We start from the raw sequence: 26,991 nt of genomic DNA, 5'->3' as shown, positions 1-26,991 counted from the left end.
AAATGCTGTCTTCCGTAAACACGTGGTTCAGTATCTCCATCACCTGGCTTTTCTCCCCAAAAGTGGTCTCTCCCTTCAATATAGGTCAGGACTTTTTCCTTCTGGTTTTCTACTCCAAACCTCACCAGAGCTCATAAGAACAGCCATACTGGGTCAGACTAAAAGTCCATCTAGCCCAGTATCCTGTCTTCTGACAGTGGCCATTGCTAGGTGCCCTCCAAACAGGTTATCTATCATCAAGCAACTCCACCCGTCACCCATTCCCAGCCTCTGACAGACAGGCTAGGGACACGATTCCTACCAACCTTGGCTAATAGCCATTAATGGACCTAACCTTCAGGTATTTATCTAGTTCTTTTTTTTAAACTTGTTGAAGTCCTGGTCCTCACAACATCTTCTGGCAAGGAGTTCCAAAGGTTGATTGTGCTTTGCATGAAGTAAAACTTCCTTTTGTTTGTTTTATTAATTTCATTTGATGAGCCCTAGTTCTTATGTTATGGGAACAAGAAAATAACTTTTCCTTATTCACTTTTCCTTATTTACTTTTTCCATACCAGTCATGATTTTATAGACCTCTTTCATATACCCCCTTAGTCTACTCTTTTCAAAACTGAAAAGTCCCAGTCTTTTTAATCTCTCTTAATAGGGCACCTATTCCAAACCCTCATCATTTTTGTTGCCCTTTTCTGAAATTTTTCCAATGCTTTTCCATCTTTTTTGAGATGAAGCGACCACATCTGTACGCAGTATTCAAGACGTGGGCATACCATGGATTTATACAAAGGCAATAAGATGTTCTTTGTCTTATTCTCTATCCTATTTTTAATTATTCCTAACATTGTTTGTTTTTTTGACTGCCGATGTTTTTTTGACATTGAGTGGATGTTTTTAGAGAAGTATCCACAATGACTCCAAAATCTGAAGAAGTGGAGTCTACTACTCCTGCAAGGAGGTTTAACGGTAGTTCAAATTAGGAGCTTTAATTCAAACTACTTAGTCCATGCCGTGTGTAGCTGCGGGCAGGTAGTTCGAACTATGGGGCATTTAAAAATGGCAGCGCCCGGGAACATGCAAATGAAACCTGGGATATTTAAATCCCGGGCTTCATTTGCAAGTTCGAATGCCTACATTAGCCACCCTAGTTTGAACTAGGGTGGCAGTGTAGACATACCCTAGTATGTTAGTAAGGCATGATTTCTCATTACAGAAACCATGAGGACTTTATCCCAACTGTTTATGTTAATCTATGTGTCTGTCAATTCTATTATTTACTGTAGTTTCAACTAATTTGCTCAGTACTGATGTTAGACTTACCAGTCTGTAATTGCCAGGATCACCTCTAGAGCCCTTTTTGAATATTGAGGTGACATTAGCTATCTTCCAGTTATTTGGTGCAGATGATGATTTAAAAGATGGGTTAGAAACCATAGTCAATTCTGCAATTTCACATTCGAGTTCTTTGGGAACTCTCGGGTGAATGCCAGTGCTAGAACAGAGATTGCACTCCCTGGATGTCAGGCAAGCTCTCAGTTTCTACATCAACAGGACTAAACTTTTTCATAAATCCTCCCAGCTGTTTGTAGCAGTGGCAGACCGTATTCAGGGGCTACCCGATTCATCGCAGCGCCTCTCCTCCTGGATCACGGTGTGCGTCCGCATGTGTTATCACCCTGATAAGGGTCCCCTACTTCTCTCATGCGCACTCTATGTGAGTACAGGTCTCTTTGACTGCTTTTCTGGCCCATGTTCCTCAAGGAAATATGCAGGGCTGCAATATGGTCCTTGGTCCATACCTTTATTTTGTACTATGCTATTGTACATCTGTCCAGACGTGATGCAGCTTTTGGCGCCACAGTACTTGAGTCAGCTACTTAGTGACTCTGACCCCTTCTCCTCGGAAAGGCTTATGAATCACCTCAACAGGAATACACACGAGCAAGCACTGGAAGAAGGAAAAACAGCAAGAAAGAAGAACGGTGCTCAAGTAGGCAGGGTCATATATAGTGCACCACACATGCACCACTCTTGGGGGCTCCATAGTCAACCCAATGGGGTGCAGCGAGGGTAAAACTTTCCAGGAGTCATAGACATGGTGCGGGCACACCTCAGTTGGAATAGACATCAGCAGCACACAATGAAGAACAACAGTTACAATGCTGAGTAATCATGTTTTATTCCAGTATCCTCCATTATATCTTCTGGGCACATGGACAAAATGGACAAAAACTTGCAAACCTATCAAATTAGAAATGGGCCAATGGCTCATCCACATTTTTAAGTTTTCCATCACCATGACATCTAGGGCACCAAAACATCATTTTAGAAGTAACCAAGAGTCCTGCCTCCCTGTCAATTTTAGTTTGAGTTGCTCACATGTAGGGCTTTCAGTCTAGATGATTTTCTTGGGTATAGTTTAATTTGGTACTGTCCCTGTAACTCAAAGCATCATTTCTCAAGATTTTAAAAAACAACATTCTTGGCACGATCCCCATGAGAGAGATTGGCATGATTATGATTGGCCTTGCTCAAAGCATATCTTCAAAGGGCATGATCTTACATGTGCCGCGGGGAGCAATTTGGTGTGTCCATGCTCGGTGTGTTGTTGGCGCTTTAGAGGCAACAAGTGGTTAGGAGGCAGACATTTCTAGAGTGGACAAGACCTGAGATGTATGACACATTCATTTAAAATCAGGAGAGCAGACCATGGCTGGGCTTTACAAGTGCTTTGGAGGAAAGGAGATGGAAGTGTCATACCCCAGCACCATATGGACCAGCTTCCTACATAAGGCTTGTCGGAGCACAAAGTGGGCAAACTAACTACCAAAACTACCAGCACATAAAGTTTGCAAGGAGCATGCTTAGCAAATGGAGGTGTTTATTCAAATGTCTCTTTTTAGAGCAGCTTAGAGAATGCCCTCGCCCTCCAGCCTGTCTCAATATGTTTTGTCTTCCAAAGAAAGGCTGGCTCTAAGCCACAGGTGTGGCAAAAGTTACTGTACTCAAGCATCTTACTCCTAACTAGGATTATATGGACCAGGGAAGAGTTTCTGTAAACAAGGATTGGACTGCGTCAGAGCATGTCAGGATTCTCATAGGCTTGCAAACTGCCCATTTCATTACTATTCATATTGATAGGGATATAAAATAAGAGGTTTTGGTGCCTGCTGCCCTCTATAGAGAGCTCCCAGCTGCTTAAGACTGCTCCAGTCAACAGCTGTCAGCAATAAGATCCCCAGTTCCGTCGTCTTCACACTCATTCCTGTGGGAGTAATTCGGTACACAATGAACAAGGACCAAGGTACCCATAAATTTTCCTTAAAATGTTCTATGAGCTGTGTCATATCTAATCTTCTTTGGGTTTTGAAAGACCGTAGCAGGTCTGGGGTTTGTAGGGAGTCCATGTTTTAAATGCAGAGAAAGAACTTTAAAGTGGCAGATATTAAATACACGAGACAAACCAATATACTATTAACTTAGGTCCATTTCCTGCTCTTGGCTATGTCAAGATAGATCGGGACTAATTCTACTGGCTCTCGCAGATCTGATTTATGCTGGGATAGTTTGTACCAGAACAATATTTGTCACGTTTTCTTGCAGAAATTGAATCAAATTTATATCTGTGTCTAGAGATGAGGGAAGCCTTAGAAATGCAAGCAATTTTTTATATTCTTTTCTCCTTTTGTTCTCTGTATCCCTTTCCCAGTTTTCTCTCTTTCTCTTCCCTTTTCTTTCTTCTGCACATATTTTCCTTGCTCTCAACCACTTTCATTATTTGTCCACAAAGGAATGGAAGGAGTATATACTTTTGATAAATAGTATATACATATTTTGTAGACCAAGAGTTATTTTTGTCCTCCCTATGGGGCCAAATTCTTCTCATTTACAGTAATGCAATAATTAATAGAGAGTAGAAAGCAGCCCCTGCATATCAGCTCCATAAAGTCACACCAATGTAATGGAAGAGAATTTGTTCCTGTGAATTTTACTTATATACATTTAGGTATATAATGAGTATAGGACTCAATTCTGACCCACTAAAGACAATGGAAGTTCAGTCAATGCAGGATGGGGCCCACACTTTTTGATCTATTTGAGGAATATGAAAGATTACCCATAAGCACATGATATAAAATACGGCACTGGCTTTCTATCAGATGTAAAAAACACTTTTATTTGCTCTCTCCAATGTCTGAGTTGATGTATTTAAAAAAAAAAAATTCAGGAAAAAACTCACACACAACAATCCCAGGCTTTTAGTTGGATTTGCAGCCTTTTTTGCATTCATCTACCACATAGCAGAAACTCACAGTTTGTGAGTGTAACTATATGGCATTCAGAGCCTAAACCCTCAACTTGATTGTGCAATTCATTATGTTGCCCTGGTGAAGTCAATGGAGCTGTTCCATTAGCACTACTTCCATAAGAGTTTCTAGAACTTCTACATCTGGTTCATTCTGGAGAAAAGCATCTTATGAAAAAGAACGATTGTGTTTAAGAATTAGCCTCTAACACTTAAAAATGTTTCCATCTCCTCACTTGATAATTTATGTGATCCAACTATGTGTGGTCCAAAATCTTTTTAAGATAGCATTCTCTCTCTCTGTTTCAGTTTTTAAAGCAAACCTATTTATTTGACAAAAAGAACAGGGCATTCTCCTAATGTATCTGTTGTGACAGACGTCATGATCTGATATCAGTGTCTTAAAAAATGTGGTGGAACTGACTAAGTAGCAGTTCTGCAGATAAGGATCTGGGAATTACAGTGGATGAGAAGCTGGATAGGAGTCAACAGTGTGCCCTTGTAGTCAAGAAGGCTAATGACACATTAGGTTGCATTGGGAGGAGCATGGACAGCAGATCTAGAAAAGTGATTATTCCCCTTTATTCTGCTCTGGTGAGGCCACATCTGGAGTATGGTGTCCAGTTCTGGGCCCCCCACTACAGAAAGGATGTGGACACATTGGAGAGGGTCCAGCTGTGTGCGACTAAAATGATTAGGGGGATAGAGCACATGACTTATGAGGAGAGACTGAAGTATTTCGGTTTGTTTAGTCTGCAGAAGAGAAGAGTGAGGGGGGATTTGATAGCAGCCTTCAACTTCCTGAAGGGAGGTTCCAAAGAGGATGGAGAAAGGCTGTGCACAGTAGTGACAGATGGCAGAAGAAGGAACAATGGTGAAACGAGGGTTACAGGATATGCCGACAAAGTGTTCTGGGGTCGGCAGATCCCAGCCTAGACTGCCGCGTTGTGCCGATGAACAACTGATCGGCACAGCGCGGTGGCCATTTTGATTTAAATGAAGCAGTGATTATTTAAATCACCACTTCATTTCCCTTTGTCGAGTAAACTAATCTACATGGCTCCATCGAGGGAGCCATGTAGGCTAGATGTACCATATGATTCTGCAGACAGATCTTATTACTACTTTGGCTGTATGTCCAGAATGGTAAAAAAAAAAGGGAGGGGAGAGGAGATGAGAGGGAACCAACTTTCCTTCCTTTTGCCACTTGCACACTTAAAATTTAGGGTTGCCAACTTTCTAATTTTGCAAAACCAAACAGCCCTACTCCACCCGTTCCCTAAGGCCCTCCCCCTTCTCTGAGGCCCCACTATTGCATGTTCCTCCTCCCGCCCCTTCTATTGTGTATTCTCCTCCACTCTGTCACTTTCATTGGGCAGGGATAGAGAATTGGGGTGCAGGTGGGTGTGGGGGCTCTAGCTGAGGGTGTAGGCTCTGGGTAGGCCTAGGAGTGAAGGGTTTAGGGTGCAGGAAGGGGCTCTGGACTGGGGCAGGCAGTTGGGTGCAGGGGTACGTGTGGTGTGCAGGTACTAGGAGAGAGTTTGCATGTGGCACAGGAATCCAGGCAGGGGGCTGGTTTGTAGGAGGAAGTTGGGAGTATGAGGGTCCTGGTGGCATTTACTGTGGCTCAGAGAAAGAAGTTGCTAGATCTCTGCGGCCCCTAGTTTCATGGTGGCTGGTCAGGAAGACTCGGTGTGTTGCCCTCATATTACCAAATTTACCCATTACTTTGGGGTATGCTCATTTATTAGGGTTACTCTTATGGGGGATGGAGTTGTGTTCTCATGTGGAGCTTTACTTCTCCCTTCTGCCGGTTCCCTCCCAATGAAGGTCTCTTGCAAGATCTAATCAGCACTCAAAAACTGACCCTTTATATGTTCCTGGACTTAGTAGGCTTATAGCACAGCAGTGCCAAGCTGTGACCCTCATGCGCCCTTGGACTCAGTGGGCTAGATTGAAATAGCAATTAAACCAGCCACCTTCGTATGCCACCAGGTTCAGCACCTCCCTGTCCCCACTTTCACACCACAACCATTCTGCTATCAACCCACTTGATGAGCAAACCCCACAGCGTTTGGGGGCGCTATGGGGACCTTTAGCTTAGGTACAAGGAGCGTTACTGCAAAGTCAATGGGGGAAGCCAAAACAACACTTCCAGGGAGGAGGGAGAGAGAGGAAAAGAGAGGGAAGCAGCCACCTTAACAATGAAAGTTATTTATTTCTAGGGAGTGACCATACAAGGGGAGCCAAACAATCGCAACAGTTCCAATATTAAATCTAATTTAAATCTGGTTACACATGTTAGGGCTAGCAAACCGTAACTGATCACATAAGGCAGGGTCAGGAGACTATGTATCTACAGTGGGCAGTGCGGGGGAGGAGAGGGATCTCATCATTCCGTGAAACTTTGAACTGATCGAGATTCCCAGATGGTGATGGTAGCTGGGGGTCTATAGTGTTGGAGACAGGCAGAGCAGAGCAGAGCAGAGCAGAGCCCCCAGCAGGATCAGTCAGGAGAAGATGAAGTGCCAATGGAACTGATGCAGAATTTAGATCCAGGCATCAGAACATTTTACTTGAGCATGAGTAGGGATTTTTGTAGGGAAACAACAATGGTTCAAGAAGGAACACTAGACTTGTTTATGGGTAAATGGATGGTTCAAGGGAGTATCCCAAAGTTGTTTTGTGTAGGCTAGATAATAGGGACTGATTATTCCTGGCTATGGGCGGTGTTCCTTCAAAGAAGCTCATTATGCAATTAGGCAATTTCAGTATGTTGGATACCAATAGGGAATTTATTACTAAACTTATCCGATAATTGATTTGGGTGTGGAGTCATTAGCACGGAGAGCTAACAGATATCCCACCAGGCAATGCTTTCCTGCTGTGTCCCAGTTCGTGCAGTTCTGGGATGAAAATGGAAATACCTCCCTTGTCCCATCCTCTATGCAAATGAGGCTGAGAGAGTTTCCTTAATCCTGCCACCATTTTCCGGCTGGGTTTAGGTGCCTTTTCCTTGCTTTTTTAATCTGCTATATTCAGTCAGAGGCTAGGAGGAGAGGGGGAGGTTTTTATGTCTTCCATGGATATTATTCCCTGGTTCCCCAAGAACACAGAGTTTGTAGGAAACACTCAATGCTTTCAGGCATTGCTCCTGCAGCTCCCATTGGTTGCAATTCCCAACTAAGGAGCTGCAGGGGTAGCATCTGCAGTCATGAGGGCGGTACCCAGAGCTTCCCCGATCACCCCTGAGCCTAGAGGTCGCAGGAACCTGGTGGCCATTTCTGGGAGAGCCAGGACAGGAGGGAGCCTACCTTGTTCTGTGGTGTTCATTGTACTGACTGGACTTTTAATAGGTCTAGTCAGCAATACATCTATACAGCAGGACAAAAGTAAAATTAAGATACGCAACGTCAACTATGTCAATTGTGTCGCTGAAGTCAAAGTAGCTTAAATTGGCTTTTGGCGCTGTCTACACAGCAGAAAGTCAAAGGAAGAACACTCCTCCTTCAGCTTCCCTTACTCCTCGTGAAATGAGGGTTACAGGAGTCAGAGTAAGAAGTCCTCCATCTCGACATTATTTTGAAATAATGGAGTGTGGTGTATATGTTAGTTATTCCAAAATAACTGCCCTGTAGACATATCCTTAAATGGTAATAACTGCCCTTTTGGGGGAAAGAGTTCAGATGGGGTAGAGCTGCTGTCATTAAAAAGTCCAATTTTTTTAAAAAACACAAACACAAACTGGGAATGAAAAGAACAGCAAAAATAGAAAATACATCTTCTGTCTGTAGCATCTTAGGGTATGTCTACATTACGGGATAAAGTTTAATTAAGTTCCCAACTTCAGCTATGTTAATTGCATAGCTGTAGTCGAAGTAGCTTAACTCAAATTTTGGTGCTGCCCACACTGCAGGAAGTCGATGGGAGAGAACACTCTCCCTTTGACTTACCTTACTCCTTGTGGCAACAGGACTGCCAGCATTGACCAGAGTATCCCTCTCAGTTCGATTTAGTGTGTCTTCACTAGACCCATTAAATTAAACCCTGGAAGATTGACAGCGGCGGCTTTAATCTTCTCTGTAGTGTAGACAAACCCTTAGAGATTAATTCATGAAAGCTCATGATTCTATGTATTTTTGTTAGTCTGTAAGGCTGTGTCTAGACTACATCCCTCTTTCGACAGAGGGATGTAAATTAGACACTTAGAAATTGCAAATGAAGCGGGGATTTGAATTTCCTGCGCTTCATTTGCATAATCGCGTCATGGTGCTTTTTCGAAAAAGCGCCATTTCGAAAGTAAAACCACAGTCTAGATGCAGTTCTTTCAAAAGCGGCAGGCTTTTTTGAAAGATCCTGTAAACCTGCCCCCCTCTCGCCTCCCCGGCACTCACCTGCAGTGCTGAGGCAAGTGGAGCAACGGCTACAACTTGCTTTGCTCTCCTGGCTGCTCTGCTTCTTGCCAGTGAGTGTGGGTTGGTCCTGCCCCTCCCCCGGGCGTTGGGAAGAGCCCAGGGAGCTGGGACCATTGTGGGATGGATCCCTGCTGCAGGTGCCAGGTTCCACCCTCAGTTGTCTCCCCCTCTGGATGATGGTCAGCCCCTCCTGCGTACAGCATTGGGGGGTGTGTGCATGGGACCCCTCATGCATTCCCCCTCCCCGTGTCACCTATGCCGCCATGGGCTGTAACCACACCTCTAGCTTTACCCCACATCCTGGCTAAAGGAAGGGTTGGCCGCCAATTGATGCGGATTTGAACAGAAAGGACCAGTCTCATGCACGTCTCCTTTATTCCAGGGAAAAGAGGATGGGTCAAAGACTATTTTACAAGGCGCATTTTTCGTGTCATGAGCTGCACCGTGGTGCTGTGCTTCAGTCTTGGCTACTTTTGGTAAGTAGATTGCTTTGGTAAGCAAAAGTATCCATAGTTCCCCTCCTAAGATATCGCTTGTCTAAATTCCATGCAAGCTGTGTGGACTAGCCAGTTTAGCACCACACAGGTGCTCAGGGAATCTGTTCGTGGATCTGCCGCAGTTGGGGAAAGATTGGCTCGAACCCTGACCTGGACCTGCCATGGACAGGTGCTCCTCTCCCAAACCAGCTCTGCTATGGCCTAGACCTGCCAGGACACCTTGAGCTACTGTGGAGCCCGGACCTGCTGCAGTGTCCCTTCCCAAGCTTCAACCCAGCCTCAGCCCAGACATGCCGGATCCAGAGGCCAGGTGCTTATTCTGTCCCCCAGTCCCAGAGCTGCGTTGGCCGAGAGAGGTGCCTCTTCTTCCCCCCTTCCCTCACAAACCAAGGGTGTGTCTAGACTACATGCCTCCTTCGACGGAGGCATGTAGATTAGCCAGATCGGAAGAGGGAAATGAAGCCGCGATTAAAATAATCGCGGCTTCATTTAAATTTAAATGGCTGTCCCGATCTGCCGATCAGCTGTTTGTCGGCAGATCGGGGCAGTCTGGACGCGACGCGCCGACAAAGAAGCCTTTCTTCATCGGCACAGGTAAACCTGGTTTCACGAGGCTTACCTGCGCCGATGAAGAAAGGCTTCTTTGTCGGCGCATCGCGTCCAGACTGCCCCGATCTGCCGACAAACAGCTGATTGGCAGATCGGGGCAGCCATTTAAATTTAAATGAAGCCGCGATTATTTTAATCGCGGCTTCATTTCCCTCTTCCGATCTGGCTAATCTACATGCCTCCGTCGAAGGAGGCATGTAGTCTAGACACACCCCAAGTGTTGCCCCAGGGTGAGAAAGAGCTGGGGGAATCCTCTCCTTGCAGTATCTCCACCTATAACCCAAACCTCTGCACCCCGACCCTCTGCCCTAGCCTGATCCCCTCATCCCTGGCCCTACCCCAGAGCCAGTATCCGCAGCCAGAAACCTCACAACACTGCACCCCAACCTTCTGCTCATTCTGACCTCCCTCCCATATGCTGAACCCCTCATCCCAACCCACACCACATGAATATTGTTATGTGTCACACATCATCTCCATATTGGTGCACATGACACAATTCATTCTGCCTATGGGTGGGGAAAAGTAGAGGGGGTGGTTAATATCTACAGAAATTCAAATCGGTGGTTCACAATCCCAGTTCTCAGAGGTACACTAGATTCCCCAGTGTTGTGTTAGCCTAGCTGGGCAGAAAAATGAGCGAGAGAGCAGACTCTTCTGTCACACCCTGTGCAATCCAAGTGGCATGAGAGGGGCTGTCACAGCCTGGCTAACAGCATCATTTATCTCCAAGTGTAGAAATCATTAACTCTTAAAATCACTGCCCCCCTCCCTGTGATCATCCTACAGCGTTTGTCTAGTTGCACAGCACATTTGCAAATTTAAAAACAAGGTGGCTCAGAGGGAAGCTTTCCCACTGTTTCTGAAGGTTCCTTCAGTTTGTCTCATGCCAGGAATGAGTCAAAGCTCCTAAGCTCCCTAAGCTCCTGCCCCTGGACAAGAACTAAATGCTGGACTTAGCAAGAAAAAAATCAAATGCCCAACTACAAAATGGGGAAATATTGGGTAGGTAGTAGTACTGCTGAAAAGGATGGGGGTTACAGCAGATTGCACATTCAATATGAACCAACAATGTGGTTTTCAGTGTTGGTTTAAGGATTTCAGAGAGACAAGGTAGTTGATGCAATATATTTTATCCCTGACAAGGTCATTCAGTTCACCTTGCATTATGAGGTGTGGTTCAGAGGAGGAGGATGGGAGAAAATGTGGGTTCTGTGACATTGATGGTTCAGGACCAGAAGTTTCATCCTCTTCCTCTTCCTCGTCTGACTCAAGTGAGAATGATTCTGGTGCATCAGGAACCGGCAGTCTTTCCGTGGGGTACTGGGCGTATAGCTGATGGAATGTTTGGATAATGCACAGTCCACTTTTTCTTCTTTGACACACCTTTCCCAACTGGAGGCACCATGCAGAAGTAACAATTGCTGGTATGATCTGTTGGCTCTCTCCAAATCATTGGCACTGCAAAAGGCATAGATTTTCTTTTCCTGTTCAACCATTGGCGAAGATTTGTTGCACAAGTGTTGCAGCATATGTGTGGGGCCCACCTCTTGTCCTGATCTCCAATTTTGCAGCCAAAATAAAGGTGATAGGCTTTCTTAACCATAGTGATTATACTGTGCTTTTGTGATGTAAAAGTCACTTCACCACAAACATAGCAGAAGTTATCTGCACTGTTCACACAAGTACCAGGCATCTCTGCTCACTTTGGCTAAACAGAAATGTGTCCCTTTGCAAAATCAAACACTGACAAATAAGAGAGCAGGACACTGTATGATTTCTAGAGCTGATATAGGGCAATTTGTTCAGCAGAGTGATGTAAGCTTCGTTATGATTGCATCATCCATGACTTCTAGGAATAACATCATGCAATTCATATCATGTATGACGCAATACCAGCTTCAGATTGCATCATTCATTGTTTTGCCTAAAAAGCAAGTACTGTCCAAACCCACTCATAGATTTATTCATAGATTCAGTTAAAGATGTATTTTAGTCATTTCTGGTTTAAATTGAGATCCCTTCCCTTTATAACTCACTTATCCTCCGCCATTCGCAAGTCAAGGGTCGTATATACTGACCCAATAGCATATCTTGAAAACTAGAGCCAATCAACAATTTTAAGCATCATTTTTGTTCTAAGTGACCCAGAATTAGTAAAGTTTGACTACATTTATTTCAGAAGCATTTTGGCTGTAGAGCACTGTTATTGAACCAAATTCTGTTGTTGCAAGGGACAAGCTTTAGGTCTTTAGGTCTGGCGCAAGCATTTGAGCTAAATACAAGTTGGGACAGGTTGTTGCACATACTGTGGGAGACACCTAAAATTAAGTGAGCAATTAAGGGTTAGCTGGCAATAAATTGTTATAATGAGCCATAAAGCTGGAGTCCATGGTTTTCAGTATCTGGCCGAATTATGGATTTACATTCCCAAGGCTGCATAACTGATTTTTCAGTTTGGGTCTGAACAGAAGAAAAAAATCAGTTGGTTTCAAATTGAAATTGATTTTTTTTCCTGGCAAATTAAAATAAACTTTTGGGGTTAAACAAAATGTTTTGTTTTCAGTTTCGGGTTGTCTTCAGGGTATTTTTCATCTTTAAATTTTTTTTAAATAAAAATGAGTGAAATTTAAAAACAAAGGAGCTTTTGAAGTACAGAAGTTGAAGCATTATCACGTAACACAGACACAAACAGAAATACTGTTGAGCGTGAGGTCTTACAAGTTTGGTAAGTAAAAAACTACATCTGTTTTGCCATATCATTCTCTTCGATTATCTTTTAACGGCTATAGTTTTGGCATTCCAATGATGAGGTACGATGTAAGCTCTTTATTGCAGAGATCATGATATATCATTGACTGCACTCCCAGTGCATGACTGATAATAATATGAAGCTGCTTTTCTTCATCTACCACGGCATTCTAGCAACCTTTGGTTAGATTTGTTCTATTGTAAGGCTAAACTGCTGGGTTTGTTTCTTTGCTGTACAGTTTGCATCTTTAAACGTGCCTAGAAATTGGACTCTGTGATTTTTAGTGTTAAGCTTTTATGTTATTTAGATCTCCATGTTTAACATGACATTTGGATTTAATGTGCAGGAGTACATCCAATCATACCTGGCAGTACACACCAGTCAAGACCTTCAGCACAATGAGGTAACTATTCTGTGTTGGAGTTTCCTAGATTATGTGAGCCTTTGAGGTTTTACAGTTAAAGGGCTGGAATCAATTCCACTTTGTTGAGATTCCTAACCACTTCTCTTTTAGCTTTGATAAATGCCCGGCTCTGGTCTCTCACAGCCCCTCCCCCCGCTGGCTCGTTTAGAGGGGGCTCGTTGGCAGGCGAGGGGGCCGGAACGTGGGGGCTGCGGGGCGGGGGCGGGGGTGGTGGGGGCTGAGCTGTGGCCGTGCCTGCAGAACCATATTGTTTTTGTTGACCCCCTTTTCCACTTACAGAGCTAGGTTATTGTTTTTCTTTGAAATAAATATTCATGTAATTTTATTGGTATCTATCTTCATTTTTTACATTTACCAGTAGCTGCCTCATTTCCTACCCTAGGCTTATACTCGAGTCGATATTTTTTCCCAGTTCTTTGGGGTAAAATTAGGTGCCTCGGCTTATATTCGGGTCGGCTTATACTCGAGTATATACGGTAATGCACATTGGAAAAAATTATCCCAACTACGCATGCAAAATAATGGGAAATAATTCAGCTACTATCACTCAAGAGAGAGATCTTGGAATCATTGTGGATAGTTCTCTGAAAACATCCACTCAGTGTGCAGCAATGGTCAAAAAAGAAAACCGAATGTTAGGAATCATTTAAAAAGGGATAGAGAATAAGACAGTAAATATCTTATTGCCCCTAAAACTGCATACAGATGTGGTCACCTCATCTCAAGAAATATATATTGGCATTGGAAAAGTTTCAGAAAAGGGCACCACAAATGAAAAGGCGTTTGGAATGGGTGCCATATGAAGAGAGATTAAAAAGACAGGGACTTTTCATCTTAGAAAAGCAGAGCGTAAGGGGGAATATGATAGAGGAGTGTAAAATCAGGACAGGTATGAAGAAAATGAATAAGGAAAAGTTATTTACTTGTTCCCATAACATAAGAACTAGGGGTCACCAAATGAAATTAATAGGTAGTAGGTTTAAAACAAACAAAAGGAAGTTTTTCTTCATGCAGCACACAGTCTACCTTTAGAACACCTTGCCAGAGGATGTTGTGAAGACCAGGTCTTTAACAGGTCCAAAAAAGACTTAGCTAAATTCATGGGGTATGTCTACACTACCCCGCTAGTGCAAACTAGCGGTGTAATGTAGGCATACCGCACTTGCAAATGAAGCCCGGGATTTGTATTTCCCGGGCTTCATTTGCATAAGCGGGGCGCCGCCATTTTTAAAACCCCGCTCGTTTGAACCCCGTGCAGCACGGCTACACGGGGCACGAACTAGTTAGTTCGAACTAGGCTTCCTAGTTCGAACTACCGTTACTCCTCATTTTTCTGAATTAGATACATTATGGGAGTTAGTTCTGTAAACTGGCTCTGCAAGGCCCTTTCCTGTATCCACATCATCCACCAACTTTCTAATGACACCAGCAGCCACAGATGAAGAGCTGAGTTGCACCTGTTGTCATGCTGATCCTTTGGAGCCGTACTTTGGCAAGATCTTGACACACCATCACAAACTATGTTAGGGTAGGTCTACACTACACCCCTCTTTCAGCAGAGGGATGTAAATAAAGCAAATAGAACGTACAAATACTCCATTTGCATAATCACGTTCTGGCGCTGTTTTGATTAAGTGCCATTTTGAAACTGAAACCATGATTTAGAAGTGGTTCTGCCGACAGCAGGGTGATTTTTCGACAGATCTTGTACTCCTTGTTTTTTGAGGAGTACAGGATCTGTTGAAAAATCACCCCACTGTCGGCAAAACCGTGTCTAAACCACGGTTTCAGTTTCAAAATGGCGCTTGATCAAAACAGCGCCAGAACGTGATTATGCAAATGAAGTGCAGGATATTTAAATCCCCACTTCATTTGCACTTTTGATGTGCTTTATTTCATCCCTCTGCTGACAGAGGGGTTTAGTGTAGACCTAGCCTTAGTGTAACCCTTCTGCCAGGTGGCGCCAGCAGCAACTTGGGCTGGATGCAGCAGAGGGTTTCCTTTCCATCGATACAACACAAAACTGGCTCAGGTCCCCAACTAGTAAAATTGACACACCACACCCGGGCACTACAGAGAGTCAGTTCTTCCCCAGTAGCAAGCACAGAGTCCGAGTGTGGGATAGAAACTTTTAGTAAAAGAAGGGGAGTCACTTGGCATTAATTTTAGAAAACACCAAAGCAAGAAGGTTCATAAACATAAACCATGAGCAAAAGAGCCATCCCCAAGTAGGCTGGGGGGGTGTCCTTTTCCTCTCAGGTTCTTAAGTCCAGCCACTCAAAACCCTTTTACATGCCTGACCCTCTCTGCACCCCACTCACTGTTGCTGGTCAGCATTGCTTGGCCAGTGCAGAGCTAAAGTTCAGAGATGCAGCTACGGAGTTCACTTCCCACCCTGGGTGGAGTGGGGTGTAAAAAGGCACCTTATTCCTCCTGCTGCTTGGGCATTTGCTCACTGCCCTTCTCTGCTAACCACCCAGCCACTTGTTTGCCAGGTGATTGTTAGTCACCTTCTGCTACCACCTGCCTCTTGCTGTAATCTCTGCACATCAGTAACTTTCATCTCTTTGCAGGGTGGGCACAAACACTCTCACGTAGTTTCAGCTGTCAGTGATTTTTATCTCTTAGCAGGGAGGGTGGAATCAGTTCTCCCACAACTGATTTCATCTCTGAGTGAGGTCTTAATAACAAGGTGGTGGTGAAAGGGCTTTCCATAAGCTTTTTGAACAGATTACTATGCAAGGAATGTCATAACTGAGATGAGCTTCATGCAAGATGCCTCACGTAATATATCCTTGGAAAAACTGTCATCTACTGAATAAGATTATCCCATGTGTATGTATGTATCATTTGTGTAGATCAAGTGAGAATTACTGAATGGGGTCTGTTTAATGGCGTATTTGCTGGTTTGGGTCACTCTCACTGATTGGTGGGAATCAGTGAGTGGTGGGAATCTTTATCTGTAAACTGCAGAAGGTTTTTTGAAGAGCTATTAAAATTGTTCCTCAACTTGAAATAATTTTTGTTTTCCTGTGTTCTGTTTAGAATTATTTACACAAAACCACAGATTCTAAGGCAACCGTAAGTAAAATTAAAAATATGCGTTTTTATTACCTGCAAGATGTAACTAAAGTTAATAGACTAAACTCTGACCAAAATGCAAAAAGAAGTTTCTGAATTTAGAACCATAGGCCTGACTGGGACCTTAAGACATAAGCGCTGACTTTCCCTTTAGCTGGAGGTACTTGATCCTCTCCCGCTTCTTGCCTCTGCTCTGCCCCTGACACCATGTCCATTCCACCACAGCCTTAGCAGTCCTAGCAGTGGGAGAGAGGCGCTGGTGGGAGGGAGGAGCTGGGTTGCTCTGGGGCAATGAGCATTGGTAATTTTTCCCTGTGGGAGCTCTAGCTCCAGAGCATTCATGGAGTCAGTGCCTGTGCATCGAGAGCTCATCTAGTCCACTCCCCTGCACTTGTGGCAGGACTCATGAGAGTGTGCCACAAGTGCAGATGTACAACGTTGGTAGTTACAGCTCTGCTCACAGAGCACTACAGGGAAAACCACTGTTGTGCTCCTTGTGATGGTGGAGCACACCTGCATTAGCAGCTCTTGCAAAGGCCCAGGGAGCAGTGCATTGTGGCAGCTATCCCACTGTGCAACTAGATACAGGGTGCTTTGGGAAGGGTTTGCAATGCCACATGGGATAGGCGCATGGTTTCCCAATCCCATTGTTCTGTGGTCATCCTACTACATTGACACTGAAGTGGGGGGAGGGTCAGGGCATGTGTGTGACAGGGAGCATTATTACCCTCATTAATCAGTGAGGATTACTGGATGGAGTCTCTGTAATGGCATATTTGCTGATTTGGATTACTACCACTGATTCAAGGCTGTGATAGCCCATTAGCAAGAGACAATGGAGCAGAACATTCCTGCAGAGGTGTGGGTTAGCCCATGAAATATGGAGACTAGGGCCTTGCAGAGATGTTTATCCTGTCACCTGATACTGAAATCTATATTAAAATCTGCACATTTCCAAGAAAAGCAGGGAGGAGATCAAACTGAAACAAAGGACTCTGCCTATACTAATCCTAGTTAAGAGCTGAGAATGAGTCAGTTCTCCTGGCTACCCCACCCAAGATGACTGCTGGAAACAACTAAGACTTAACTAGAGGAAGGAACTGTGCTTAGGCTAGAAGGATGTCTGATCTCTGAAGATAATTATAAGAACAACTTTAGGGTGATATTAGTTTATTTAGTGTATTAGGCTTAGTTTGTGTATTCTGTTTTATTTTGCTTAGTAACCTAATTTGTTCTTTCTACTAACTCTTATGATCTCTTCCATCCTACCTACCTTTGGGTATGTCTACACTAACCCCCTAGTTCAAACTAGGGAGGCTAATGTAGGCATTCGAAGTTGCAAATAAAGCCCAGGATTTAAATATCCCAGGCTTTAATTGCATCTTCCCATCCGGTCGCCATTTTTAAATTCCACTAGTCCGAAGTAACTGCCCGCAGCTACACGCGGCAGTGAAACGGCAATTCGAACTAACTGTTACACCTCATTCCATATTTAAATTCCGGACTTCATTTGCAACTTCAAATGCCTACATTAGCCTCCCTAATTTGAACTAGGGGGCTAGTGTACACATACCCTTTTATACTTAATTAAATCACTTTTGTGTATTGATAAACCCAGTGTAAATAATTGTTACCTGGGACAAGGAGTCTGTGCATCTCTCTTTATATTGAGAAAAAGGACAAATGTACATGAGCTTGTTCTGTTTTCCATACAACAGGAGACAGATTTATTTGGGGTTCAGCTCCCAGAGGTGCTCTGTATTAGAGTGCTGGGAAAAGGTCGCACAGTAAGGTGCTGCTTTACAGTCTGTGTCTGCAGCCTGGGGGACGTGGCCCTGTCCCTGTGATTCAGTTGAAATAGGCTGGAGATCTGGGCTCAACAAGACAGGGCTACAAGGTGTCCAGGCTGTCAGGGTAAGCAGGCTCAGTGAGGCCTCAACACTTCAGTCCCAAGGGGGACCTGACCCAACACAGAGGCTCCTAATAAAACCCATTTAGCTCTTTCTTTGATCAGTGGGGGCAGGGTAAACTAGTTAAAATAGTCCAAGGAGACCACTTGGGGGAGGGTTCACATCCCTTCACTGAGAGAGCTGCACCCACGCCTCTTATTTGCCCAGGTAATTTTGATATTCAACCCCTTGCTTCATGAGGTACTTTTAGCTGAGGGTGACCCCCTCATTTAGGAGACATAAAATAGAGTACCGCTTCCCTGTGTTCACACAATAATGCCAACAACATTGGTAACAGAATTTTACTACCTCTGCATTCAGTACAGGTCGAACCTCTCTAATCCAGAACTCTCTCATCCTGAAACATCCATGGTCCAGTATGATTTTAGTCAGATGTCCACCTTTCTCGGGGTGTGGCCAAGTTTCCCGTGGCCCCATAAAGTTTGTTTACCGTCACCAGTCTTAGCTCTGAGTGTTCTGTGATGTTATTTAGCTCTAATTTACCTCTAAATGATCTCTTATCAGCCCAGTAAGCAGTGGAAGTGTTGGTCATGCTACAAAACAATATTGACCTACTGTGGTCCAGAAAATTCTCTTTCTTATCAGGTTCCAAAGGTGCCAGATTAGAGAGTTTTAGCCTGTACTAAAGTGATTTGTAACCCAACACCAACCAAAGTTGACAATTGTGAGCAACAGCACTCTATCTGCTCTAAGCAGACTGAGTGTTTATATAAATACGGTTTTGTTCTGGATGTCTCTCCCACACCCAGCTAGCTGTCAGGAGAGAACTCATTCAGTTCACTTAGACCCTTACAACGGTAAGCACTGGGCAAAATCCTTTCCATTGAAGGTATGTGAGCCTTGATTACCTGATCTGAGCTTGCAATGAAATACAGAAGCTGGTGAGAATGCACGGTTTGAGCTTTAGTTGTAGATGTTCTGTTCAGCCCTCTTCCCCCATTTCTCTCTCACCTGCATTGACGTGGGCTGGCATCCAAAGGTGTAATTAATTGCTTTCTGAAAACACTACTGACCATTCCTTCTCTAATGAGAGATGGCTTGCTTAAGGCCATCTTTAGAAGTCTAATTTCCTCTAGCTAACCAGATCTGTCTGTATGTCCCTCACTCTCACTCAGCCTTCATTCTCGCTCATGGACTTCCACCATCCTCTATGTGTCTCAGCCTTCAAACAGTCCATTCCAAGTTCTTAACACTCAAAAAGGCAATGAAATAATATGATTTAATACTGAATTAACAAGCATTGATTCAATATTTTGTTTTATCCACATTTTCCAATGTGTGCCCCCAGCCTTTATATAAACTAATTTGTATGGCACCATATAGCACCAATATTGAGCCAGGGGTGCTGTGGAAAAAATAGCAGGTGCTCATGTAATTAAAGATGGTATCCCAATGTATATGCACTATAGGGCAAAATTAAGGTTTCATGGACATCCTTAATTCTGGAATTTTGTAACTTCTGAATGTTTTACTTTAAAACCTTAACGATCTTCTAATATAATTTTCTTTGTAATACAGGAGACTTTATATAATATAACCATTGCACAGACTAGTATAGTAATTGCAATATAATAATATCTTGTTTTTGCCATTATGTTTGCTACTAGGCTTTGAATGATGTTTCAGATCAGAATTTGATTCAGAAACAGTAGATAGATAAAAGTACTTTACTTCTGGGTAATTAGGAGGGACAATAAGAGAACCCCACCCACCCAAATACCAGCACGTAATTCCAGAGAAACTTGACCTACATATTGGAGATTACCACATGACATGATATCCAAACCAGAGGTGTTTATATGAAAGAATTGGCCGGGTTCCTGTCAATCAGTATTGGGTTTTGTGGTGATTTTTTTTCTCCTTGCTCTTCTCCACCAACTAAAAGGGATAGTATTTCTTCTCTTGTTATCATATAAGGTGGTACCATGTGCTGGCTTGGGGAAAGAGCCTAATGCCCATTCCCCACCCTCCCATGTCTGCCACTAGCCATACAAATTTAATTAATAAAATTTCCATCACTTTCTCTGCCATGACTTGGATGAGGCACAAAAAATAAAACATCCAAGGTGGAATCTTTTGTTCTCTTCTCTTAAATGTTTAAATGGTGTTAATCTTGACACTTCTGGTGACTGCCTATTTTGTTCTATGCTGTGTTTAAAACAACAACAACAAAACAACCAAACACTAAATGTCACATGCTTTCTTCCTGTAGCCCAAATACCCAGGACCCAGATGACTTTCACAAAATAAATCTACTAAGGTGGAGCCTTTTGTTAATTCCATTTAATATTTGTGACATAATCATGCAAATGTTTTCTAACTTGACTAGCCTTTACTGATATGATAGTACCATTTGCTTCAGTGGGACTATATGTTGAACCTCTCTAGTCCTGCACTCTCCAGTCCAGTAACCTCCATAGTCTGGGATGATTTTATTAGCTGGATATCCAATCCTCATGGGTGTCGTCAAGTTTCCCGTGGTCCTATAGAGTTTTTTACGTCCATCAATTCTAGCGCTCAGGGTTCTGTGCTGTTGTTTAGTTCTAATTACATGTCTTCTAAGAGCCCATTAAGCAGCGGAAGTATTGGTAGTGCTGATATAAAATATTGACAGTCTCTGGTTCCCCACCGGGAAGGCCTCAAGGGTGCTGGACTAAAGAGGTTCAACTTGTACTTATGTGAATAAGGAATATTCATATGTAGGTTTGCAGATGTAGCTTCCTTGGACTTGTTTTACTTTTAAACAAATTATGCTCTAATAAGGCTATATTTTTAGTAAACTAAATGTCCAATGTTTTCTTTCAATGAAAAAACAAACCAATGATCACACTAATATTCAAGAAACAAAGATAATACAGCAGATTTTTTGTTGTTGTTAATTTCTTTTATAGTTAGATGCTGGTAAATGTGAAATAACTCAATGATTTCTTGGACTAGTTATTTTCTATTTCATGCCGTGTTTTTGTAAACCAAAGTTCCATTGCTCTTCCTCCATAGCAACCGTACCTACCTCCTGGAGAACTTACTGGAAATTGAATTACCAAGGTAGAACTTGTAGTTAGTTTCTTTTAAGCATTTGATCTGCTTTTAGAAGAACTCTGGGGTTCCTGAAGGATGATCACCTATGCTTGTGAAACTCCAGTACTACAGCTTAGCATTGCATTTCTGTATTATTAATTGTCAGGAGAGCCTGATGACACGGAGATTTAGATAAGTTTGGATATTACCAACCTCTCAGCAGAGATACGATGGATTTCCCTCTATGAATGTTACCAGCCTGCACCTCTACTATTCAAACTCTGAGCCACACCCACTGCTCTATCAATGTGCCCCATTCCCCACTTGCAAAACTTTTATTCTTCAATCCTGCATGCTCACACTGCTTTTCTAATGCACATCATTCCTGACTTTTGCTATGTCCCTCTGAGCCTCTCATAAGCATAGATTGTTAATGAAGACGCACAATGTAGCGGTTTTGTGATCAGAACCAATATTAGAGACCATTAAACTCATGTTCATTTGTAACTTGAACCGGGATTTAAACTCAAGCCAGAGGTATAGTTAAAACTCTTTCCTGAGCAGTTCTGAGTATGGGTCCCTGAGGCTGTGTCTAGACTATATGACTCCATCGACTGAGCCACGTAGATTAGTGTTGTAGGCAAAGGGAAATGAAGTGGCAATTTAAATAATCACCTCTTTATTTAAATTTAAATGGCTGCTGCGCTGAGCTGACAAACAGCTGATCAGCTGTTTGTCGCCTCAGCGCGCTAGTCTGGACGCTCCGCAGTCGATATCAAAGCCCTTTGTCGACCGCCCCATTATTCCTCGTGGGATGAGGTTTACCGGGGCGGTTGACAAAGGGCTTTGATGTCGACCGCAGAGCGTCCAGACTAGCGCACTGAGCCGACAAACAGCTGATCAGCTGTTTATCAGCTCAGCGCGGCAGCCATTTAAATTTAAATGAAGCAGCGATTATTTAAATCGCCGCTTCATTTCCCTTTGCCCAATAAACAAATCTACATGACTCCGTCGACAGAGCCATGTAGTCTAGACATACCCTGAGCGGGGGGAATCCTCCAGAAGGATTTTTTTAACAGCTATGAAAATCGTTCCTTAACTTGAAATAATTTTTCCTCTTTTCCCTTTAGAATGATTTACGCAGAGCCACAGGTTCTAAAGCCACCGTAAGTAAAACTAAAAATAAGTGTTTTTGTTTCATCCAAGATACAACTGAAGTTAATAGACAAAAGCCAAACCAAAATTCTTAAGGAAGTTTCTGATATTAGAACCATAGGCCGGAAAGGGACCTTGAGACATAGGTGCTGACTTTTTCTTTAGCTGGGGGTGCTCAATTTCTCCTGCACCCCTCTCTGTCCCCACTTTATCTGTTCCCCCAAACTCCCAGTCCAGCCCCACCTCTTCTTGACCCTCCTTTGCCCTCTCCTGTTCCATCTCTGCCCCCATCTCTTCCTCTGAGCATGCTCCTTTCCCTCCCTCCTGGAGTATCCTGATTGCTGCAAAACAGCTGTTTGTGGGAGTGGGGGATGCCAAGAGGGAGGAGGAGGAGTTGGTCAGCAGGTCCACCAATGGGAAAAAGTCACTGGGGGGAGGAAGGAACTTGGCTGCCTATATGTTTTTCCCTGTGGAAGCTCCAGCCTCTGAGCTCCGATGGAGTCAGCGCCAGTGCCTCCAGTCCTATCCCCTGCAGTCGTGGCAGGACTCAGGGTATGTTTACACTGGCAGATTTACTGCACTGGCAGTTACAGCTCTGCTCACAGAGTACTGCAGGGATACCGCTGTTGTGTGTCCACACTGTGCTCCTTGTGATGGTGGTGTGCATCCACTTTAGCAGCTCTTGCAATGGCTCAGAGAAGAATGCATTGTGGCAGCTATCCCACAGCTAGACACAGAGTACTTCGGAAAGGGTTTTGTGACAGACCACAGCCTGCAAATGTCTGCCATATTGGGAGGTGGGTTAATGCTTTCTTATTTCCAAATTAGCCTCACCCAAACAGAGCCCAGCAGCCACAGCCTCGACAAGAGACATAGAGCTTTCTGCGCTGTGGCTACCGCACTGGGATGCCAGTGTAAACACTTTAATTGTTTTCTACATCATCACAGGTCACCAGATATGTCCCATAATTCTTCAAGTAGCCACTCTGCTCTTTATTTGAACTTGGCTGTCTGCTCTCCAGGCACATGCATATCCCCTTTCAAAGCTCTGGTTCTGACATCCTGCTGATCTGCTGTACAAAGGTATGTACAAACATCGACTGCTGAAAAATTTGGACCCAAGGCAACGGGCGAAAGTTGCCATCCCTATTGATGAAGCCATTATGGAAGTGGCAGACATCATCTGGCAGAAACCAGGGTCAGAGCCAACAACCTGCAGGAGAGCGGACAAGAAATATTTTGTCCCTTCCAAGAATCTAGAAGTCCTCTTTAACCATCCACAGCCAAATTCACTGGTGGTAGATGCAGCACAACAGCAGGCCAAAACACCGCAATATAAGACAGCATCAGATATAAAAAAGCTAGATATATTCGGCAGGAAAGTTTACTCCTCGGCAACCCTTCTCCTACGTATTTCTAATTATGCTGCCTTGCTATCGAACCACAACTTCAACAATTATTAAAAGATATCACTGATTCTTCCATGCCTGCCAGAAAGTATGCGCCCCCTCTTAAAGTCTCTAGTGCAGGAGGGCTTAATGGCAGCAAGAGCGAGTTTGCAGATCTCGCTGGATGTGGCAGACACAGCAGCCCACACCACTGCAACTGCAATCGCGAGGAGGCGCTTATCTTGGCTTACTTCCGCAGAAGTTCCAAAGGAGCTTCACACAAAAGTGGAAGACCTCCCTTTTGACAAAAACAAGTTGTTCGCAGAAAAGACGGATAAAATCCTCCACTCTGGAAAAGATTCCCAATCTACGCTCTGCACCCTGGGGATGTAAACCCCCACCTTTTGATGCAAGAGATACTACCCATACCAGAAGAGGTACGATTATCCTTATCAAAGACAACAACAGCAGTGAACCATAGACCAGTCACATGCAAGACAACGCCCGTAACATAGCCAATCTCAACCATCCCGTATGACCAACCAACAAAACTCCAAACAGCAAGTTTGATGTTTCAGTCAAGGGCATGCAACAATTCTTTATGGTGATGGAACAACAAGTCACTCACTTTTTCCACCATCAACTTCAACCTTTTCAAGATCAATGGTCGGCGATTACATCAGACCACTGGGTATTACAACTGGTGGTATCCAGGCTCGCCATTCCCTTCACTACCATACCACCCACAAATCCACCAACCCCGTCCCTCTTCAGGGACCCATATCACGAGACTCTGTTGAAGGAAGAGGCCCTACTCTCTACAGGGGCCATAGAGCCCGTTCCTCCTCAGTTCAGAGGAAGGGGGTTCTATTCATGGTATTTTCTCACAGAGAAAAAGACTGGAGGATGGAGGTCCATCCTCGACCTCAGGATATTAAACAAATACCTCTGCCGTCAAAGGTTCAAGATGGTGACTCCTTCCATCTTTCCAAGATAATACCATCACTAGAGAAGAATGATTGGTTTGCAGCAAGATGCGTATTTCCACATAGCAATACATCCAGCTCACAGACTTTTTCTCCATTTCTATATCAGAGACGCTCATTTCCAATACCGAGTGCTACCATTTGGACTCGCATTGGCTCCCAGGGAGTTTTCAAAAACCCTGGCGGTAGTAGCGGCTCATCTTTAGCGCAGAGAAGTGATCATATTTCCGTATTTAGACGACTGCCTTATAAAAGGCAGATCGAGACAAGATGTACTACACATGATGATAGTAACCAGGCAAATATTTCTCTCACTTGGGCTCATAATCATTGAACAGAAGTCGTCTCCAAATCCTACAGAGAGTATAAATTCCATAGGTGCATATCTAGATTCCATCACCGGATGTTCATGCTTACCTCAAGAGCGTTTTCAGATTACACATGAGCTGGCCACAGTAATCATCCACACCCCTACCATCACCGCACTTACCTTTCTCCGCCTCGTGGAGCATATGATGGCCACCACCTTGGTAATTCAGCATGCGAGACTTCACTTTCTCTGTCTCCAATACTGGCTGGCATCGGAGTATACTCCAATGAAACACTCCACGCGCAAGGTGATAACTCCGACTACTTTAGATCGCAGATCCGTGGGTTGGTGCTTGAACCCCAGAAATTTGCTAGCAGGAGTCCCATTCAAATGTCAACAGCAATTGACCCAGTTGACTACAGATGCCTCCCTTTTGGGATGGGGTGCACACATTGATGGCATGTCCATGCAAGGCAGATGGTCAGCTGTGGAGGCACTTTCCCATATCAACCTCCTAGAACTAAAAGCCATATTCTTTGCATATTCTTGCAAACACTTCGGCACACACATCACTGGTATAACCATCCAAGTGCTTACAGACAACATAGCAACTATGTATTATGTCAATCGTCAAGGAGGAGCATGATCCTGATTACTGTGCGCACAGGCAGTCCACTTATGGAACTGGTGTGTAAGAAACCTCATCACTCTGGTAGCATCCTACTTACCAGGCACGAGCAATGTCATGGTAGATGCTCTCAGCAGATTTTTCCCTCAGGACCACAAGTGGGAAATCCACCCCGATGTCCTGGACAACATCTTCGGAGCTTGGGGATTGCCACAAATAGACATCTTCACGACCTACAGGAACAGGAAGTGTCTCCTTTATTGCTCCAGAGGTGTCATGGGCAAAGGCTCACTTGGAGATGAACTGTTAATCCATTGGGAAGTGCCTCTCCTCTATGTGTTCCCATGACGATACTTATTCCAAGAGTAATACAGAAAATCAGAGAAGACGCAGCCCAAGTCATACTCCTAGCACCAGCCTGGGCAAGACAGCCATAGTACCCATTCCTTCATAGGATGTCCCTGTTACCACTACGTCCCTTGCCACTCCTCCCAGGCCTCCTTTCCCAGAACCAGGGGTCCCTGCTACACCCCAGACCAGAGACTCTCCACCTGACAGCGTGGCTCCTATCTGGTTCAGAGTAGAAGAGCAACTTTGTTCAGAGGCAGTGAAGACAGTACTGTTGAACAGTAGAAAACAAATTACAAGAAGGACTTACCTGACAAGAGGAGGTTTGTGTCTTGGTGTGAGAAAACTGGCATCCAACCACACTTGGCACCAGCGTATGAAATCCTTGATTATATCCTTTCCCTACACCATGAAGGTCTTTCGATCTTTACTCTGAGAGTTCACCTCTCAGCAATCATCACATTCCATGCAACCATCGAAGGCCATTCCATCTTTGCTCATCCCATGGCCAAGAGATTGCTTAAGGGAATAGCTAACCTCAAACCCCCACGAAGACCCGTCCCCCCGCTTGGAGCTTGGATTTGGTCCTCAACATATTAATGTATCCAGCCTTTGAGCCACTAGCCACCACATTGTTATCGATGTTCAACATAAAAGTGGTATTCTTATTGGCAATTACATCTTCCCATAGGGTGAGCAAACTGGCAGTATTAATGGCAATGCCACCCGTCATGGTTTTCGCCAAGGACTCAGTCACATTACATACCCACCCAGCCTTTTTCACTAAGGTCATGACACCATTTCATATCAACGAACCCATCATTTTACCGGTCTTTCACCTGAAGCCGCATGCCTCGACTTGAGACTCCCTATTCCACATCCTTGACGTACGTCAAGCTTTAGCATTCATTATAGACAAAACACAGACCTGGCGCAAGACTGACTGCCTAATAGTATCCATAGTGGACTGCTCCAAGGGTGAACATTGTCTTCCCAGAATCTGTTCAACATCATAGTCTGTTGCAACACCATGTGTCACTCGATGTGCAACAAGCCCCTTCAGACTATACCTAAGGCACACTCCACCAGGGCAGAGGCAACATCCATGGC

The 26,991-nt window shown here is 44.0% G+C and overlaps 1 protein-coding gene across 5 annotated transcripts in view; it reads left to right on the top strand.

Moving 5' to 3' along the window:
- Positions 1-2,888: 2,888 nt before the first annotated feature.
- Positions 2,889-26,991, top strand: part of LOC102451136 (histo-blood group ABO system transferase-like) — a 40,831-nt gene continuing 16,728 nt past the window's right edge. For 2 of the 5 annotated variants that reach the window (XM_075905157.1, XM_075905153.1), the window contains exons 1-7: positions 2,889-3,298; positions 9,098-9,191; positions 12,920-12,976; positions 16,043-16,078; positions 20,261-20,308; positions 21,046-21,093; positions 22,197-22,232. In XM_075905157.1, coding sequence (XP_075761272.1) covers positions 3,283-3,298; positions 9,098-9,191; positions 12,920-12,976; positions 16,043-16,078; positions 20,261-20,308; positions 21,046-21,093; positions 22,197-22,232 — 335 coding nt within the window. In that variant the 5' untranslated portion in view covers positions 2,889-3,282. The remainder of the gene's footprint in view (positions 3,299-9,097; positions 9,192-12,919; positions 12,977-16,042; positions 16,079-20,260; positions 20,309-21,045; positions 21,094-22,196; positions 22,233-26,991) is intronic. The other 3 variants (XM_075905158.1, XM_075905154.1, XM_075905155.1) reach the window with 2 other exon arrangements.

Source organism: Pelodiscus sinensis, chromosome 22 (genome assembly GCF_049634645.1).
Source record: "Pelodiscus sinensis isolate JC-2024 chromosome 22, ASM4963464v1, whole genome shotgun sequence".
Classification (NCBI taxonomy): Eukaryota; Metazoa; Chordata; order Testudines; family Trionychidae; genus Pelodiscus; species Pelodiscus sinensis.
The sequence above is the reverse complement of the archived record's forward strand: the minus strand, read 5'-3'. Positions and strand labels throughout refer to the sequence as shown.